Source organism: Mirounga angustirostris, unplaced genomic scaffold, assembly GCF_029215605.1.
Source record: "Mirounga angustirostris isolate CCGP_5_RB_7025 unplaced genomic scaffold, mMirAng1.0.hap1 SCAF_10, whole genome shotgun sequence".
Taxonomy (NCBI): Eukaryota; Metazoa; Chordata; class Mammalia; order Carnivora; family Phocidae; genus Mirounga; species Mirounga angustirostris.
In genome coordinates this window covers 87,196,390-87,214,849 of record NW_026991718.1, presented here as the reverse complement: position 1 = coordinate 87,214,849, position 18,460 = coordinate 87,196,390, and the positions used below count along the sequence as shown (strand labels likewise).

The following is an 18,460-nucleotide window of genomic DNA, read 5'->3' as shown; positions in this document are numbered from 1 at the left end:
TTGTCTTTATGAGGAATGTGAAGCTACATCATGAAAAAGAGGTAGTAACAGCAATAGAATTTTGCAGAACAGAATCCAAACTTGCTGTGGGAATGAAGTGTGCTCCGTGGCTCTTGGCCACTTGCATGCCTACAACCCACATCACCAACCTTGCTATCACAGTCATCTCTTGGTTGTCCAGGAGGGCTGGGTCATGTGTCACTAGAGTGTAAAATCCACCAACAATCTTGATGTGTTATGGTGGGCTCTGCCCTCTGGGGAGAATCACAGAACTCCCATGTATGATTACCAGTAATCAGAAATTCTTCTCCATTGCTAGTTTATTACTATTTTAAAAATGAATTCTGGTTTAATGCTTTGCAGTTGAAACGTGACTTCTGACTAAAATAGTTTTCTTGAGCTCCCATTCATTATTTAGGCTAAATGTCAGGTACAAAACTGACACCTTAAAAACCCGCTTTATAGCTATGTTTCTCAGTGGACATAGGAAAAATAAATCAGAAAATGGAAGCACCAGTGGCTGAGGAGATGAGTAATTACCATTTTGCTAAGAGATTACACCAATCAATTCAGGTTCATTTTTGAGTAGCCCACATTTCTCCATTTGGCCATGTTAAGTGTCTTTTTTCTAAAACTGCAAAATCAAATGCACTTTTAATCTTTTATTAGAAGCCTCGGGGATATGTTTTATATCTGTATCTATCTCCTAATTTTTATGGGATCTGGCCTTCAGTTAATTATCGAATTCTTAATAATGATTTCTAGTGTTTTTGTTCCAAATACTAGGCTGAACATTTGTGATATTAACTAATTTACTCCTCCCCAAAACTCAGGGTGATACGTGCAATCATCCTCATTTTACAGGTAAGGAAACAGAGGCACAGGAAGGTGAGGGAGCTCAACGTCACATGGTTGGTGGATAAATAGAAGGGTCCTGATTTACACCTGGCAGCCGCACCCCAGACACACCCTCTGTGCTCATTAATCAGTCTGTGCCTTCTTTTATCTGGACCAGACCTGACTGCTCCATGGCAGGAGCCCCTGGGCCCCCAACAGGAGAAGCTGACTGACAGAGGCAGAGGAGAGGGAGTGGCACCTGCCTGAGCACCAAGGGGTCTGGCTTCATTCCCAGTGATGACTAGCTGCATGGCCTTGGGCAGGCCACGTGGCTACCTGGACCTCCATGTCCACATCTGTGCCCTGAAAGGGTCCCCAGCACCCTACCAAGCAGACAGCTGGAAGTGCACTGGATTGAACCTCACCACAGAACAAAAGCTGGGGGTTTCTATGGGAGAGCTGGGGGAACGGCTTGGCCTCATGGTGCCTTCTTGGGAGAGAGTCAACCCCCGGAGAAGGTCTAACCTCCTTGAATCAGAGCTGCCTCTGAGCTCTCCACAAATGGGGTGGGGCCACTCTCTTGCCTGGGGGTCTGTGCTCTGACAGGCATGAGGAAGAGGTTCTATCCTTGTCATCAAGGATGTGACACTCCAGCAGCATGCTCCCTTCCAAAAATAAGTTGCCTACAAAACTTCAGAATGGCTTTGTTTTGACAGCTGGGGTTCGTTCGTGCTTTCAGGATGGGTTCATTTTCAGCCTAAAAATTACTCATAAGCTAAATAGCAGCTTTCTTCATCCCACAGAAGGCAGTCCAAGCACAGGGAGGAGAGGAGGGGGTCTGAAGTCGTTGGGACTCCTAGTGGCCCACAGCGGTCAGAAAGGGACCCACGGCCCAGCCAGAGTGCCAAAACCAGTACCAAGGGCGATCAGAGCTGCCCGGCATGGGTGTTCCCGGAAGGAAGTGGGCTTCCACAGCCCATGGCTGACCAAATGACCGCCAGACTGCTTAGCAACTCACTTGTGGGGCAGACGGGGTTCCCGAAGTCCATGAAGATGTGCCACAGGGGTCTGTGGGCCCAACCATGATTCACAAGTCACCGTCTTCTGCTGTGGCCGCACCTGTGACACAGCACTGCCCTGAGGGTCTCCACATGTTTGGGCCTGACCTGCAAGCAAGCCAGGGGCAACTCTTCCTGCAAGAGATGGGCCTACAGCGGAATTCAGACCTGGTGAGGTCAGCCCCAGCCCATCCCCACCTCCGATTAAGTCATCTGACACAGCGGGACACGTCCTCCACACTGGTTTGGTTGGTGGGGCTCATGCAGATAGCGTGTGTGACAGCAGGAGGGTATCTGCCTGTCTCAAAATTGGAAACACACTGGCAGCCACTGAGAGGTTGGTTACAGAGCTTACAGTAGTACCCCTTCCAGTCTGCGTTTTAGAGCACAAGGAAAGGCTTGCTTACTGCAGTGAGCCCAACTGGAGAGAAAATGATTCATAAACCAGGGATTCCTCAATTTAGAAAAAACTGCCTGGTTGTTCTAAAGAGCTTCACCCTCAAGATTTCTTTATATTGCACATGCCTGGGTTTTCACTGAAAATATAATTGTAACCCTATGTAATACATGCCTTGTTATGCTCTTAAATGGGTGGGATGTAGATAACACAGAACAAGTTCAAAATTCAGCTACAAACACACTTCCTGTAACGTCCCTGCTGCAGGCCAGGCCTAGCTGCTGCTGTTGTTGGTCATTCTGTCAGGTCAGCTGTTCCTTTCAGACCAGCTCCCCAAAGCCTTAAGTATAAAGGTTGTGCCATTCATGTGGATTTGATCAAATAGTTCACTGCCAGGTGGGCTCTGGCTGCTGGTGAGCTCAGTGTGGAACCAGAAGGCAGACCCTCAGGTCACACTCCCCTCTGCTGGGCACACCCCACAGCCTCCTGCCAGTGCTATCCCTGACCTCTCTCTGCAGGACACCTGGAGAAGCCAAAAACCACCTGAGGCCTTAGCCTCACGGAGACTGGAGAGGCCACCACAAGTCAGCACATCGGATCCAAGCAACGCTGACAAAGGGGTTGGGAAACCAGAGTCCTTGTGCCAGCTCCAATGCTGATGCTTGCTGTGTGACCCCTGGCAAACCTCTCAACATCTCTGAGTCTCAGGAGCATCACCGAAAAAGAGGAATTTAATGAAAAGATCTTCAGAGGCTCTTTCCAGTTCCAATATTCTATTACTCTGTGGACCTGAAACTATTTCATCCATACACAGAAAAAGTTAACTTTCTTCTGGCCTATAAAGTGAAGAATTTCTCAGAAGTCATGGGAGTGAAAACTCATTGACAACAGTTTTCCCAACTTCCTTTAGTCTACAAATATCACCAGATGCTTTCTAGAAGCAAGGCACTCTTCAGGGTCTATAGATCAGGGCTCTGAGACTTTTTGGAAATCAGGACTCAGCACACAACACCCATCATTTTCCCAAAATATACTGATCCCTCCCTGTATGCAATGCATGCTGATCTAGTCTATTCTACTTCATTCTGTGTCTGCTATTCGATCTAAAAAAAGGTTGGTCCAAATCCACTAAATTGGTTTGGTGACTCATGATTGGGACACCTTTGAACGTGTGGTTTGAAAGATACTGCTGGAGCCAGTGGTCCCAGAAACGGTATGCTGACACCAAGGAGAGCACTGAAGGGAAGCAAGGCACCAGTCAGAGGGGCTGTCACGGAGCGAGACACAGTTACCTGAGCAGGAAGAACAGAGACAATGAGGGGTCCAGAACTCAGAGGTGGGAAGGAGCACAGCTAACCTTTGATCAGACCTTAAATCCCACCTTCCTAGCTAGTACCCAACAACTCAAACTATACCTTCTTAGCCAGCATCCAACAACTCAAACTGCTCAACGGTGTGTGGCTGATCTCAAGGCCCTTCTAGATCTGCCTTGCTCCCTCCTACCTGCTCCTGGGCTCCTTATCTTTGGGAAACATCCCTCAGCCTGGAATGTCCTCCTACCTGTCAGGCAGAACCTTCCCCCCCCTTCCCCCCAAGGAAACTTCCCTGTCCCCAGACCTGTCACACTCTATCCCAGTTGCCTGCTTACCAGCCTGCATTCCAGTACTAGACTCAGTGTCCCTCCATGCCAGGGCAGAATCTTCTCTCACTATAGACTCCCAGGGCCCAGCACTCTGCCTGGACCACATACATGCACCTTGTAATAAACAGGAGAGAGAGGGATGAGTGAGTGACTTCTAGCCAGAAGGCCGGGGAAAGCTTCCTGGCTTTCAGGAGGGTCATGATCTTCTACTTCCTTCCTCAGTCACTGCTGCTAGTCACTGACCGTGGCCTCTGTCTGGGGGCACAGTGCTCTCTTTCCGATGACTTTCCCATGGAGTTGACCCCGAGCGATAACTGATCCATATCATCTGGTACTGAATGTTCACAAGGCCTCAGAAACAGAAAAGTCATGGATGGACATGATGGGTGGTATTTGATGGTTGTTTCAAGCACAGAAATGGATTTAAGCATGAAGGGGTTAACTTAAATACTACAGATCATCTTAAAATTCTTCCGAGATTTTCTTTCCACTCTGTGATCTGTGGGTACCAAAAGATGACTCCAAAAGTTGTATCCAGTCCCTTCTTCAGAAACACTAGACCCAAGTCCTTGGATGGGAAGACCTCCAATGATGCCCACCAGCTGTACCTTCTGAAGATTGTAACTTTCATGATTTCCATATTCTGGGGTCTTTCTCATGCCTTGGGGTCTTCTCTGTGCCCTGAGGTCCTCCTCATGCCCCGGGTGCCTCTACTGTTTCCAACCTGGGAGACAGGGAAGGGATCCATCCAGCCTGGAGTACCCTGCAGCTATACAACATATGTCTTTCCCAGGTCTTCTTGGAGGGGGGCCCTCTTCCATCCCCAACAGATCTGTCCCCAAGCAGAACAGATCCCCGATCAGCCCAAATGGCTCCAGATGCTGGAAGAGTCCCTAGTGTTGTCCACGGCTCTGAGTGAATCCCTGGATCAGAACTCCCCCATCTCAGGCCCATCCTCTGTGTACCCTTGTCCTGGCACAGGTGCCAGGAAGCCCTCCAGTCTTTCACTGTGGGCTCCAGGGCCGAGGCACAGGGGTATACCTCCGGACTGGGCACTGCTAGCAGAAGTGGGCCGCTCTCCAGGAGGCTGGAGCTGCTCTGTGCCAGCAGCCGGGCCACAGGGCAGCCCCTGCAGGAAGCCATAGGACCAGGAAGATGGGCAGGAAGAGCCTCTGGGAGAGAGGCTGGAGGCTGCACACTCTGGCAGAAGCCCTGGGTCCAGAGAAGAGCTCTGGCTCAGGATCCAATTTATAGAAAGAGTCCCCACCCTGTCAGCCCTTGAGTCTCTCTGGAGGCCTCAACCCAAAAGTGGGCGAAGCAGGGCCGATGAGCAAGGCCTGCCTGCAGCAGGGCTGAGAAGCCCAATCCCCAAGGGTAGAACCAGCAGAGCGCCAGCCTCCCAGGGATCTCCACAGCAATCAAAGCACGTGAGCCAGGTGTGCGGGGCCTCTTTGTATCCTACATGCTGGGATGCCTGGGAATAAATCTCCCATGCTCCTAGGAGACAATCACCCCTGCCGCTACCTCAGGGGCCAGAAGACCCATCAGTCAGTCTTCTCTCTTGTGCCCATGCTTCCAAGGGCACAAGAATTCCAGAAGAGCTCGGCACTGTGAAAACACACAAGTGCTGTGGTTTGGGTCTCCACGGGCAGCAGGGCTGGGAGCTCCGCCTTTTTCAGAGGAAAATTCATTAACAGAAACAACCTGGAGAATACTGCAAATTACTTAAAAAAATCCTTCCACTGTAATTAGAGATGGGCACATCTGTGATGGGGTTACCCAGAAATAGATGTGAAGCCAACTGCTGTGTTTTCAAAGTTGGGGAAATCTGTTCAGTCGCAGTCCCGGCGGGGGTGGGGGGGTGGCGTGGCACAAGGGGCACAGGGCCCCACTCGGGCTGGCTTGGAGCACAGCACATGGGTTCACGGGAACAGCTACCATTTTGGCTCTTCTGCTAGGAATGGCAACTGCGGATGTTTTGCACTTTACTATAAGGTAGGAGAAATTCTACTGGCAATACAAAAGGAAAAACCATTAACAGGTGTTTTTTCCAGACTAGTGCTTTTTTTTGTTTATGCTTTGAGAGGGGAGAAGTGAAAACCACACATAACACGTGGAAGGACAATGTACAGTATTTCTCCACTGGGGTTTGAGGTGGACGATTACTGCCCTCCCCACGAACACGTGCTCGCTTCATCTGGCAATGTCCATTTCACTTCCCATGTGGGAGCACAGCATGGACAGCCCCGGGCCGTGGGCAGTCAGCACCCAGCCCCGAGCGTGGCCGCTCCAGGCTGGCGTCGGCTGTGCATTTCTGCTGCCCGAGTGAAGTGCACATCTCTGCTGCTTTCCTTCTGGAAGCAGGGCTTCCTTCCACAGTGCCTTTCATCAGGAGGGACCCTCTGGGTGTCCCCTGGACTCAACTCTTCCTTGCTGATGTAGGAGAACTGTTAGCAGAGAGTGAACCCTGAGTGAAAACAAAATGCCCGCTAAGTGTCTAACAGGCTGGGAATGTTGAGAGCAGGCCCAGCGCTGGTTTTCCTTAGCAACACGCTTAAGAGGGCAAGATGGTGAGTAATATCGCTCTCCATGTAGACTCCTCCCAGCCTGACTCTATTGTCATGAGCCCTCCTGACACTAGCCCTATCTCTTTTGCAAACTAGACAGAGGGAATTTTTTGGTAAAAAACCAGAAATGTTTACAAAACTATGATTGCCCTCCCCTTTCCAAGTCCATCCCCTGTTTAAGGCCTGTAGGATCTAGTCTTCCAGGAAGCATGGCCAAGTGAGAGGGTGGGTTTGCACCTCCACTTCTGCCTCCCGATGAGACCCAGCTACTCCTCCTAACCAGGCTGCAAGGTGGAAGGGAGCAGACCAAGACCTAAGGGATCTGCAAACAGACATGGACACAAACCACAGAGCAACCATTTCACTTCATGCCTGGGACCCTGCTGGTCTCAAGGGGACTTGAGCTGTGCTGGCTGAGAGCACAGTAACAGTGGCTATGACTGAGGCCTCTTCTACACTCCCAAGCTTGGGCATAATATTCCTCCGGACCAGGTGAGACAGGTGGTGACGAGGCCTGAGCACCACTGATCCGAGGTCTCTGAGGAATCTGGTGTGCATAGCTCTGAGAGGCCTCTGGGCTCCTGCTGAGCACAGGATGTGAGCTGGTGGGCATGCCTCCAGGGCACTGGGCAAGTGGACTGGGCAGCCAACGCTGGTTTTGGTACTGTTCCTCAAGGGACAGGAGAGGTTGTCCTGGCCCTGAATACACCATCCTGTGTGGCAGGCCTCAGCCCAACTCTGCCTCGCACACTCTCATCAGAAGACTGTTTTTAGGGCGCCTGGGTGGCTCAGTCAGTTAAGCATCTGTCTTCGGCTCAGGTTGTGATCCCAGGGTCCTGGGATCGAGCCCCACATTGGGCTCCCTGCAGGGAGCCTGCTTCTCCCTCTCCCTCTGCCGCTCCCCCTGCTTGTATGCACTCTCTATCAAATAAATAAATAAAATCTTAAAAAAAAAAAGGAAGACTGGTTTTATATAGAAAGGTTTTCAAAGATCCACATCATGTGGTAGAGCCAAGAGGGAATGAGAATACGTTGTTCATACAGCAAGGCAATGAAGAGAGTAGCTCCCAGCTGGAGATGTGTGTCCGCACTGTCCAGGATAGCAATGGGCAGTGCAGTGGTCCGTGAGCCCTGCAGATGTCTCCCTGGATTTTAAAGACTGAATGTGAAAAATGGCAAAACACCTCATCAACATTTTTCTTATACAGATTACATGTTGAAATGATAATATTTTTAGATACTGGGTTTAATAGATTATACGATTAAAATGAATTTCACCTTTTAATTTTATTTTAAAAATTATTTTAACTTGTTAAAAATGTGGCTACTAGAAGATTTTAAATTAGGTAGCTTGAATTATAGTTTTATTGGGCAGCACTGATTTAGAAATCTGGACTCTAATCCTGGCTAATCCAGTGTGTAGCTGGGTAGTAACAGAGCCAAGCTCACTGGACTGATTTCTTTTGTGAAATAAGCCCAATTTCCTTCACAAGTTAAAAGACTAGCTGAAAATGCTGTCTATACCAACCATCAGACCAGCATCCCCCTCTTGTTTCTCCTCAGAAAACAGGCCTGTCCCATGTGGTTGAACAGGTTGTAGATTGTACAAGGATGACACATTGAAGGGAAGGGAAGCTATTCACACTGTACATAAACAGATTTATATATTTATTATTATTACATCCTGGTACCTGGCAATAAGTATCTTGTTCCAACAAAATGAGTATATTACAGTGATTTTCCAACAGACAGAATTAGAGCATTCTGAGGAAGCGATACTTTTTTTTCTGATTTGCATAAAAGCTATAGCTGGGCTCGGGTCAGCCCTACCAGAACCTGAAGACTGCCTGAATTCCACTCCAAGGACAGCTGCTTTGCTGGTTTGGCCTCCATCTCTGTCATAGGCCCGAAGCATCTGAGGGCAAGAACTTGGTGCCCTAATTCAAGCCTTAGTTTTACAAAATGTCATTGATGTCTGGTGCCAAAGAATTAAATAACCAGCTGGGCCACAGCCAGGACTCGCCCAGGATGGGCCACTTACCTTTTCATTTTTCTTGTCATCTGGTTTGCATCCGGTGTTGGTGGGGCTGGACGATGACAGGCCACTGGCAGGCCCCCCTCCGGCCTCCCCGTTGAGGTTGGCGGCACTGACATTGGGAGGTGTGACGGCGGACGCTGCGGATGTGAGCGGGATGGCTGGTCGGGGGCACGGGGCCCCGATGACCGTCTGCACGGGAGGCTGGTGCACGTGCTGCGGGGACACCACTGAGTGGGGCCTGAGGCTGGCGGCGGGCAGGCGGGATGGGGAGTTCTGGGTGCGCAGGGGCGACACGGTGGCCGTTGGTCGGTCCTGGGCCTGGGCTGAGGAGTGGGCAGCTGGAGCATGAGGTTGAAGAGAGAGTAGGGTTTCAAGGTTAGTTTGCCACGGCAATACAATCGCCACGGACTCGTTCCTCGGGCTCACAGCCTCTCTGCGTTCTCTCCACACCCGGCCACGCTCCACAGGGAGAGAGACCAAGGCCAGGCAACCAGGAAAACACATCCCATATCCCCAAAGCCCTGCCACGGCACAAAACAGCCCACCCTCAGGGGGAGTGAAAACATCTTTTCCAAGGTTGCCACGAGCGTGGGCATGTTCCCAGCTTCCCATGAAGCCTTCTAACTGGTTTCTTCTGCTAAGATGAACTAATACACTCACAAGTTCTCTTGCAACGCCCTTGTGAAAACGTTCATAAAAGTAAGGCCTGTGACAATCCTGAAGAAGCCCCAAGATGCCCCAGAACTATTAGACACCACTCCCTGTAAGGTGATCACTGCCAACAGCCTGGCCCTGGTTAGTCTCGACCCCAGAGCTGTAACCCGGAACTCTGTTCACACTTGGTATTTGAGCCGGCTGAGCTCGGGCCGAGCACGTGCGGCAGCTTTAGCTGGTGACAGTCACAGGAGGAAGGCAGCTGCAGCCTTGGGGCAAGCCATCACCCCTCTCACCGTGATTTGCCGGTGGCTGTCGCCTTGCCTACACCCTGAAACAACAGTTTCTGGATTTATAGAACAGGAACCTCACAATGATGAATCTGCCCCTACTGCCAGCAAAAATGCCTCCTAAGGATGGTAAGGGTCTGAAGGCCCGACATTTGTAAAAATCCACCATTTGAAAACATAAAGTCCCTTCTAAACACAGCACTGAATTAAAATGAATCTTGCTGCAGCTTGTGTTAGTGATTTTGAAGAACTGTCTCCTTACCAATCAGAGAAGAAACATACAGGGGGACAGAGTGAGGCACACGGGAGGAATGGTGATTTGTGGCCTGGGCTGGTGACCCAAAGGGAGACACGGGTTGTGGCAGCCTACATTACTTCATACCATTTGTCCCATGCAACATTGGCCAACTCAGATTACAGCATTTTTGCACTGTCACCCAGAGAAAAATTACACCTCACACTGTCCTTACTTTCTACCACCAGAATTCATGGCATTCGTGGCTTTGCAATATGAAAAAATACACGTGATAAAGCAAAACAGTATTCTCAGCCCCCAAATATGCCTTGAATAGATAATCTACTCATAAATCCTCACAGCATTTCCCTGGCGTGTGAAGTAACTCGGCGCGACCAACCAGAGCCCCGTCACATGCAAGGCAGGCCTCTTCCCTCTGACGGCATTGCATGGGAAGAGCCGTGAAAGCTAGTTATGTGATCCCGGGATCTCCGGGATGCAGGGACTGTCGCTGCTGCCTCTGTTTCTAGGAGGTGAAATAAATAAAGACTGATTTATGGTTTTAAAAGTATTCAGGGTTTGGGGTGGGTTTGAATCCTCACTCAATGTGGCCCCACATTTCAAAAGACCAGGTTAGGCAACTATGCAGATCGATGAAGCCACTGGGCTCACTCAGTCAGCCCGAGGTAACCCATGACTTGGACAGTGCTCCTGGGACCATCTGTCTGCCTCTCCCCAGCTGTCTGAACTCTCCTTCACCCCAGCCCCCCAGCCCTGGAACGAGAAGTCATGGCTGGGCCAGGCAAGAGCAATCACTTGGGCTCGAGAGCCTGCAGGGGCTGCTACAGATTCTTCCGCCGAGTCCCACACCACTCCCCTCCACTTCTGGCTGGCTTCCACATGCCTGCCACATCACCCTGCCAAACCCAATGCAAAAGAGGAGAGGGTGTTCCAGAAAGTTCTAAGCCTGCCTGCCAGGCAATCTCTTTGACATCCTCCCTTGTTCCTTCCCTCAGCCACTCCAGCCTCCTGGCTGTTCCCCCAACACAGGCTCTCTCTCACCTCAGAGACTGTGGCACAGAATGCTCTTCTCCAGAGTCACACGTCCCCTCACCTGCTTCCATCACCACAGACACTGCCCTCCCAGAGAGCCCTGTTGTTGCCAACCCACCGAACAGTGCAGGCTGCTGCTCTGCAATCCCAGCCCCTCTTGCCCTGCTTCCATTTCCCTTTCCTCCCAGGGCACTATCTGCTCTTAACAGTCTCTATGATATGCCTCTTCATTGTGTGTTGACTCCGCCCACTACAAGCTGAGCTCCACGAGGGAGCGACACTTGCTGTGTAGTTCATGAATATATTCCAAACAGCTGGACTGGTGTGCAGCATGCACCAGGTGCTTGATAAATTTCTTGAATGAATGAACAAGTCTTTGAGGAAAGAGAACCTCAATTAAAATATCTCTTCAGATTTTACAGAATTGAACCACTGGAGAAGATAAAAATCCTCTATGAGAAAGAGGAGCATGACTCATTACACTAGCTGGTAGAAGAATGTGGGATTCCACTGATCCTCGGTAGGATTTATCCTCAGGTTCACTCACCCTGTGCCACCCAACCTCGGACTGACCTAGACTGCTATCGCTTTAGTCATCCTACTGGTTAGCAATGCCAAAGCAACCTGCCTAACAGAGGCAGGCAGTCTGAGAAAATGCTCTTACTCCATAGTCTCTGTTACCCTTTGCCTCTCCTCTATAAACCTTTGGCATGCTCCAGCAACTCTGGAGTACCCAAATCCCATTGGATGTCACTCAGTTCACTGCTGTGTCATCCCACATGTGCTTTATATTTTATTTTATTTTTTTTAAACATTTTTAACATTTTATTCTATTCTTTACTCTTTTTTTTAATTCTTATGTTAATCCCCATACATTACATCATTAGTTTTAGATGTAGTGTTCCATGATTCATTGTGCATAACACCCAGTGCTCCATGCAGAATGTGCCCTCCTCAATACCCACCACCAGGCTAACCCATCCTCCCAACCCCCTCCCCTCTAGAACCCTCACTTTGTTTTTCAGAGTCCATCATCTCTCATGGTTCATCTACCCCTCTGATTTCCCTCCCTTCATTCTTCCCCTCCTGCTACCTTCTTCTTCTTCTTTTTTTTTTCTTAACATATATTGCATTATTTGTTTCAGAGGTACAGATCTGAGATTCAACAGTCTTACACAATTCACAGCGCTTACCAGATCATATACCCTCCCCAGTGTCTATCACCCAGTCACCCCATCCCTCCCACCCCACCCCCCACTCCAGCAACCCTCAGTTTGTTTCCTGCGATTAAGAATTCCTCATATCAGTGAGCTCATATGATACATGTCTTTCTCTGTTTGACTTATTTCACTCAACATAATACCCTCCAGTTCCATCCACGTCATTGCAAATGGCAAGATCTCATTCCGTTTGATGGCTGCATAATACTCCATTGTATATATATATACACCACATCTTCTTCTTCTTTTTTTTTTTTTAAGATTTTATTTATTTATTTGAGAGAGAGAATGAGATAGAGAGCACATGAGACGGGGGAGGGTCAGAGGGAGAAGCAGGCTCCCCGCCGAGCAGGGAGCCCGATGCGGGACTCGATCCTGGGACTCCAGGATCATGACCTGAGCCGAAGGCAGTCGCTTAACTGACTGAGCCACCCAGGCACCCTACCACATCTTCTTTAACCATTCATCTGTTGATGGACATCTTGGCTCTTTCCACAGTTTGGCTATTGTGGACATTGCGCTATAAACATCGGGGTGCATGTACCGTTTCAGATCCCTACTATTGTATCTTTGGGGTAAATACCCAGTAGTGCAATTGCTGGATCGTATGGTAGCTCTATTTTCAACTTTTAGAGGAACCTCCATACTGTTTTCCAGAATGGCTGCACCAGCTTGCATTGCCACGAACAGTGTAGGAGGGTACCCCTTTCTACGCATCCCCGCCAACATCTGTCGTTTCCTGACTTGTTAATTTTAGCCATTCTGACTGGGGTGAGGTGGTATCTCATTGAGGTTTTGATTTGGATTTCCCTGATGCCGAGTGATATTGATCACTTTTTCATGTGTCTGTTGGCCACTTGGATGTCTTTGGAAAAATGTCTGTTCATGTCTTCTGCCCATTTCTTGATTGGATTCTTTGTTCTTTGGGTGTTGAGTTTGATGAGTTCTTTATAGATTTTGGATACTAGTCCTTTATCTGATATGTCATTTGCAAATATCTTCTCCCATTCTGTCGGTTGTCTTTTGGTTTTGTTGACTGTTTCCTTTGCTTTGCAAAAGCTTTTTCTCTTGATGAAGTCCCAATAGTTCATTTTTGCCCTTGCTTCCCTTGCCTTTGGCGATGTTTCTAGGAAGAAGTTGCTTCGGCTGAGGTCGAAGAGGTTGCTGCCTGTGTTCTCCTTTAGTATTTTGATGGACTCCTGTCTCACATTGAGGTCTTTCAACCATTTGGAATCTATTTTTGTGTGTGGTGTGAAGAAATGCTCCAGTTTCATTCTTCTGCATGTGGCTATCCAATTTTCCCAACTCCATTTCCTGAAGAGACTGTCTTTTTCCCATTGGACATTCTTTCCTGCTTTGTCGAAGATTAGTTGACCATAGAGTTGAGGGTCCATTTCTGGGCTCTCTATTCTGTTCCATTGATCTATGTGCCTGTTTTTGTGCCAGTACCATACTGTCTTGATGATGATAGCTTTGTAATAGAGCTGGAAGTCCGGAATTGTGATGCCACCAGCTTTGCTTTACTTTTTCAACATTCCTCTGGCTATGCGGGGTCTTTTCTGGTTCCATACAAATTTTAGGATTATTTGTTCCATTTCTTTGAAAAAAGTGGATGGTATTTTGATGGGGATTGCATTGAATGTGTAGATTGCTCTAGGTAGCATTGACATCTTCACAATATTTGTTCTTCCAATCCATGAACATGGAACATTTTTCCATTTCTTTGTGTCTTCCTCCATTTCTTTCATGAGTATTTTATAGTTTTCTGAGTACAGATCCTTTGCCTCTTTGGTTAGATTTATCCCTAGGTATCTTATGGTTTGGGGTGCAATTGTAAATGGGACCGACTCCTTAATTTCTCTTTCTTCCATCTTGTTGTTAGTGTATAGGAATGCCACTGACTTCTGTGCATTGATTTTATATCCGGCCACTTTACTGAATTCCTGTCTGAGTTCTAGCAGTTTTGAGGTGGAGTATTTGGGGTTTTCCACATAAAGTATCATATCATCTGCAAACAGTGAGAGTTTGACTTCTTCTTTGCTGATTTGGATGCCTTTTATTTCTTTTTTTTGTCTGATTGCTGTGGCTAGGACTTCCAATACTATGTTGAATAGCAGTGGTGATAGTGGACATCCCTGCCGCGTTCCTGACCTTAGGGGGAAAGCTCTGTTTTTCCCCATTGAGAATGATATTTGCTGTAGGTTTTTCATAGATGGCTTTTATGATATGGAGGTATGTACCCTCTATGCATGTACTCTGAAGAGTTTTGATCAAGAAAGGATGCTGTACTTTGTCAAATGCTTTCTCTGCATCTATTGAGAGGATCATATGGTTCTTGTTCTTTCTTTTGTTAATGTATTGTATCACGTTGATTGATTTGCGGATGTTGAACCAACCTTGTAGCCCAGGGATAAATCCCACTTGGTGGTGGTGAATAATCCTTTTAATGTACTGTTGGATCCTATTGGCTAGTATTTTGGTGAGAATTTTTGCATCCATGTTCATCAGGGATATTGGTCTGTAATTCTCCTTTTTGATGGGGTCTTTGTCTGGTTTTGGAATCAAGGTAATGTTGGCCTCATAAAATGAGTTCAGAAGTTTTCCTTCCATTTCTATTTTTTGGAATAGTTTCAGAAGAATAGGTATTAATTCTTCTTTAAATGTTTGGTAGAATTCCCCTGGGAAGCCATCTTTTGTTTGTTGGGAGATTTTTGATGACTGCTTCAATTTCTTTAGTGGTTATAGGTCTGCTCAGGTTTTCTATTTCTTCCTGTTTCAGTTTTGGTAGTTGATACATCCCTAGGAATGCATCCATTTCTTCCAGGTTATCTAATTTGCTGGCATAGGGTTGCTCATAATATGTTCTTATAATTCTTTGTATTTCTTTGGTGTTGGTTGTGATCTCTCCTCTTTCATTCATGATTTTGTTGATTTGGGTCATTTCTCTTTTCTTTTTGATAAATCTGGCCAGGGGTTTATCAATCTTGTTCATTCTTTCAAAGAACCAGCTCCTAGTTTCGTTGATCTGTTCTACTGTTCTTTTGGTTTCTATTTCATTGATTTCTGCTCTGATCTTTATTATTTCTCTTCTCCTGCTGGGTTTAGGCCTTATTTGCTGTTCTTTCTCTAGCTCCTTTAGGTGTAGGGGTCGGTTGTGTATTTGAGACCTTTCTTGTTTCTTGAGAAAGGCTTGTATTGCTATATACTTTCCTCTTAGGACTGCCTTTGCTGCATCCCAAAGATTTTGAATAGTTGTGCTTTCATTTTCATTGGTTTTGGTGTATTTTTTTAATTCTTCTTTAATTTCCTGGTTGACCCATTCATTCTTTAGTAGGATGCTCTTTAGCCTCCATGTATTTGAGTTCTTTCCGACTTTCCTCTTGTGATTGAGTTCTAGTTTCAAAGCATTGTGGTCTGAAAATAGGCAGGGAATTATCCCAATCTTTTGGTACCAATTGAGACCTGATTCATGACCTAGGATGTGATCGATTCTGGAGAATGTTCCATGGGCACTAGAGAAGAATTTGTATTCTGTTGCTTTGGGATGGAATGTTCCAAATATGTCTGTGAAGTCCATTTGGTCCAGTGTGTCATTTAAAGCCTTTATTTCCTTGTTGATCTTTTGCTTAGACGATCTGTCCATTTCAGTGAGGGGCGTGTTAAAGTCCCCCACTATTATTGTATTGTTGTCAATGTGTTTCTTTGCTTTTGTTATGAATTGCCTTATATAATTGGCTGCTCCCATGTTAGGGGCATAGATATTTACAATTGTTAGATCTTCTTGTTGGATAGACCCTTTAAGTAGAATATAGTGTCCTTCGTCATCTCTTATTAGAATCTTTGGTTTAAAATCTAATTTGTCTGATATAAGGATGGCCACCCCAGCTTTCTTTTGGTGTCCATTAGCATGGTAAATGGTTTTCCACCCCCTCACTTTCAATCTGGGGGTGTCTTTGGTTCTAAAATGAGTCTCTTGCAGACAGCATATCGATGGGTCTTGCTTTTTAATCCAATCTGATAGCCTGTGTCTTTTGATTGGGGCATTTAGCCCATTTACATTCAGGATAACTATTGAAAGATAGGAATTTAGTGCCATTGTATTGCCTGTAAGGTGACTGTTACTGTATATTGTCTGTGTTCCTTTCTGGTCTACGTTGCTTTTAGGCTCTCTCTTTGCTTAGAAGACCCCTTTCAAGATTTTTTGTAGGGCTGGTTTTGTGTTTGCAAGTTCCTTTAGTTTTTGTTTGTCCTGGAAGCTTTTTATCTCTCCTTCAATTTTCAATGACAGCCTAGCTGGATAGAGTATTCTTGGCTGCATATTTTTCTCATTTAGTGCTCTGAATATATCCTGCCAGTCCTTTCTGGCCTGCCAGGTCTCTGTGGATAGGTCTGTTGCCAATCTAATGTTTCTACCCTTGTAGGTTACATATTTCTTCTCCCGAGCTGCTTTCAGGATTTTCTCTTTGTCGCTGAGACTTGTAAGTTTTAGTACTAGATGTCGGGGTGTTGACATATTTTTATTGATTTTGAGAGGGGTTCTCTGTGCCTCCTGGATTTTGATGCCTGTTTCCTTCCCCAAATTAGGGAAGTTCTCCACTATAATTTGCTCCAATATACCTTCTGCCCCTCTCTCTCTTTCTTCTTCTTCTGGGATCCCTATTATTCTAATGTTGTTCATCTTATGGTATCGCTTATCTCTCGAATTCTGCCCTCGTGATCCAGTAGTTGTTTATCTTTTTGTCAGCTTCTTTATTTTCCATCATTTGGTCTTCTATATCACTGATTCTCTCTTCTGCCTCATTTATCCTAGCAGTTAGTGCCCCCATATTTGATTGCACCTCATTAATAGCCTTTTGATTTCAACTTGGTTAGATTTAAGTTCTTTTACTTCTCCAGAAAGGGTTTCTCTAATAACTTCCATGCTTTTTTCAAGCCCAGCTAGTATCTTTAAAGTGATGATTCTGAACTCTAGGTCCGACATCGTACTAATGTCCGTATTGAGTAGGTCCCTGGCAGTCGGTACTACCTCTTGTTCTTTTTGTTGAGGTGATTTTTTCCATCTTGTCATTTTGTGCAGAGGAGAATAGATTAATGAGAGAACAAAATGCTAGCAGAGTAACAATGTCCCCAGAAAATATACTCTAAACAAATCAGAAAAGACCTGAAGCAGTGGGAAAAGAAAGGGAAAGAGAAAAAAGAAAAAGAAGAAAAAGAAAAAGATGAAGATAAAAACAAACAAAAACAGAACAAAACAAAACAACAACAACAAAAAACCAGAATGTGATCAAATATGATCAGGCTGGTATATAGATCAGAGCCACACACTAGATTTTGGGTGTATTTTGGTCTGTTAGAAGAAAGTGCCTCCCAAAATTTTAAAGAAAGAAAAATTTATATATGTACAAAAATAAGGGTTGATATGATGAAGGGATGGAATATGACTGTAAAGATGGAAATTATAAAAAATTTTATAAAAGGAATTGATAAGTTGTTTGAAAAAAGAAAGAAGAGGATTTAAAAAAGGAAAAAAGAAAAAAAAGGGAGAGAATGTGATCAGGCAAGGGAGTAGAAAAAAAACATATACTAGAGATTTAGGGTATATTTTGATCTGTTAGAAGAACCTATTCAAAATTTTAAAGAGAGAACAACTTATATATATATGCCAAAAATACGGGTAACTACTATGAAGGGATAGAATATGAGTTTAAAAATGAAAAATAAAAATTTTTTTTTAAAAAAGGGATTTATAAGATGTTGGTTGAAAAAGGGAAAAAGAAAAATTCAAAAAAAAAGAAGAAAAAAAGACAGTTAAAAAAAATTAACTTTGAAAGACTAAAGAATCATGGTAAAAAAGCTATGAATTCTATGTGCAGTATTCCCCTAGTGCTGGAATTCTGCCGTTCTCATTGATCGGTAAACTTGGTCTTGGCTGGCTGTTCTCGCTGATCTTCTGGGGGAGGGGCCTGTTGCCGTGTTTTCCAAAAGCCTTTGCCAGAGGTGGAATTGCCCCGCCCTTGCCCAGTCCGGGCTAAGTAATCTGCTCGGGTTGCTCTCTGGAGCTTTTGTTCCCTATGAGCTTTCCGTACAGCTTTGGAGGTGGAGAGTGAAAATGGCAGCCTCCCAATCTCTGCCCTGGAGGAGCCGAGAACTCGGGGCCCCGCTCCTCAGTGAGCCCCCAGAGAAAAGTCGTCAGTCACTCCCGGCTCCCCGGTCTCCGGCCGCACTCTGTGCTCACCCGGCCTGTGACCGCGCGTTTCTCTCTCTGGCACCCGACCCCGGGTGGAGTCTCCAAACCCAGCAGATCCCTGCGGTGCGCTCCCGCGCCACTCCTCCCGGGGGAGGAAGGTGAGTCTCCTTGGATCTGCCGCTTGTTGGGTCCCCACTGGAGGAGCAGTGGCCCGACTGTGCCGCGGATCACAGTTTATGGCAACCCCGAGCTGAGAGCCCACTCATCAGCTCCTTCTCTGCA

General features: G+C 46.5%; 1 protein-coding gene across 4 annotated transcripts in view; it reads right to left on the bottom strand.

Moving 5' to 3' along the window:
- Nucleotides 1-18,460, bottom strand: part of SH3RF3 (SH3 domain containing ring finger 3) — a 394,367-nt gene that overhangs the window by 60,690 nt on the left and 315,217 nt on the right. For 3 of the 4 annotated variants that reach the window (XM_064572701.1, XM_064572700.1, XM_064572699.1), the window contains one exon: nucleotides 8,543-8,877. In XM_064572701.1, coding sequence (XP_064428771.1) covers nucleotides 8,543-8,877 — 335 coding nt within the window. Of the gene's footprint in view, nucleotides 1-3,940; nucleotides 4,049-8,542; nucleotides 8,878-18,460 lie in introns of all 4 variants that reach the window. The other variant, XR_010405756.1, reaches the window with a different exon arrangement.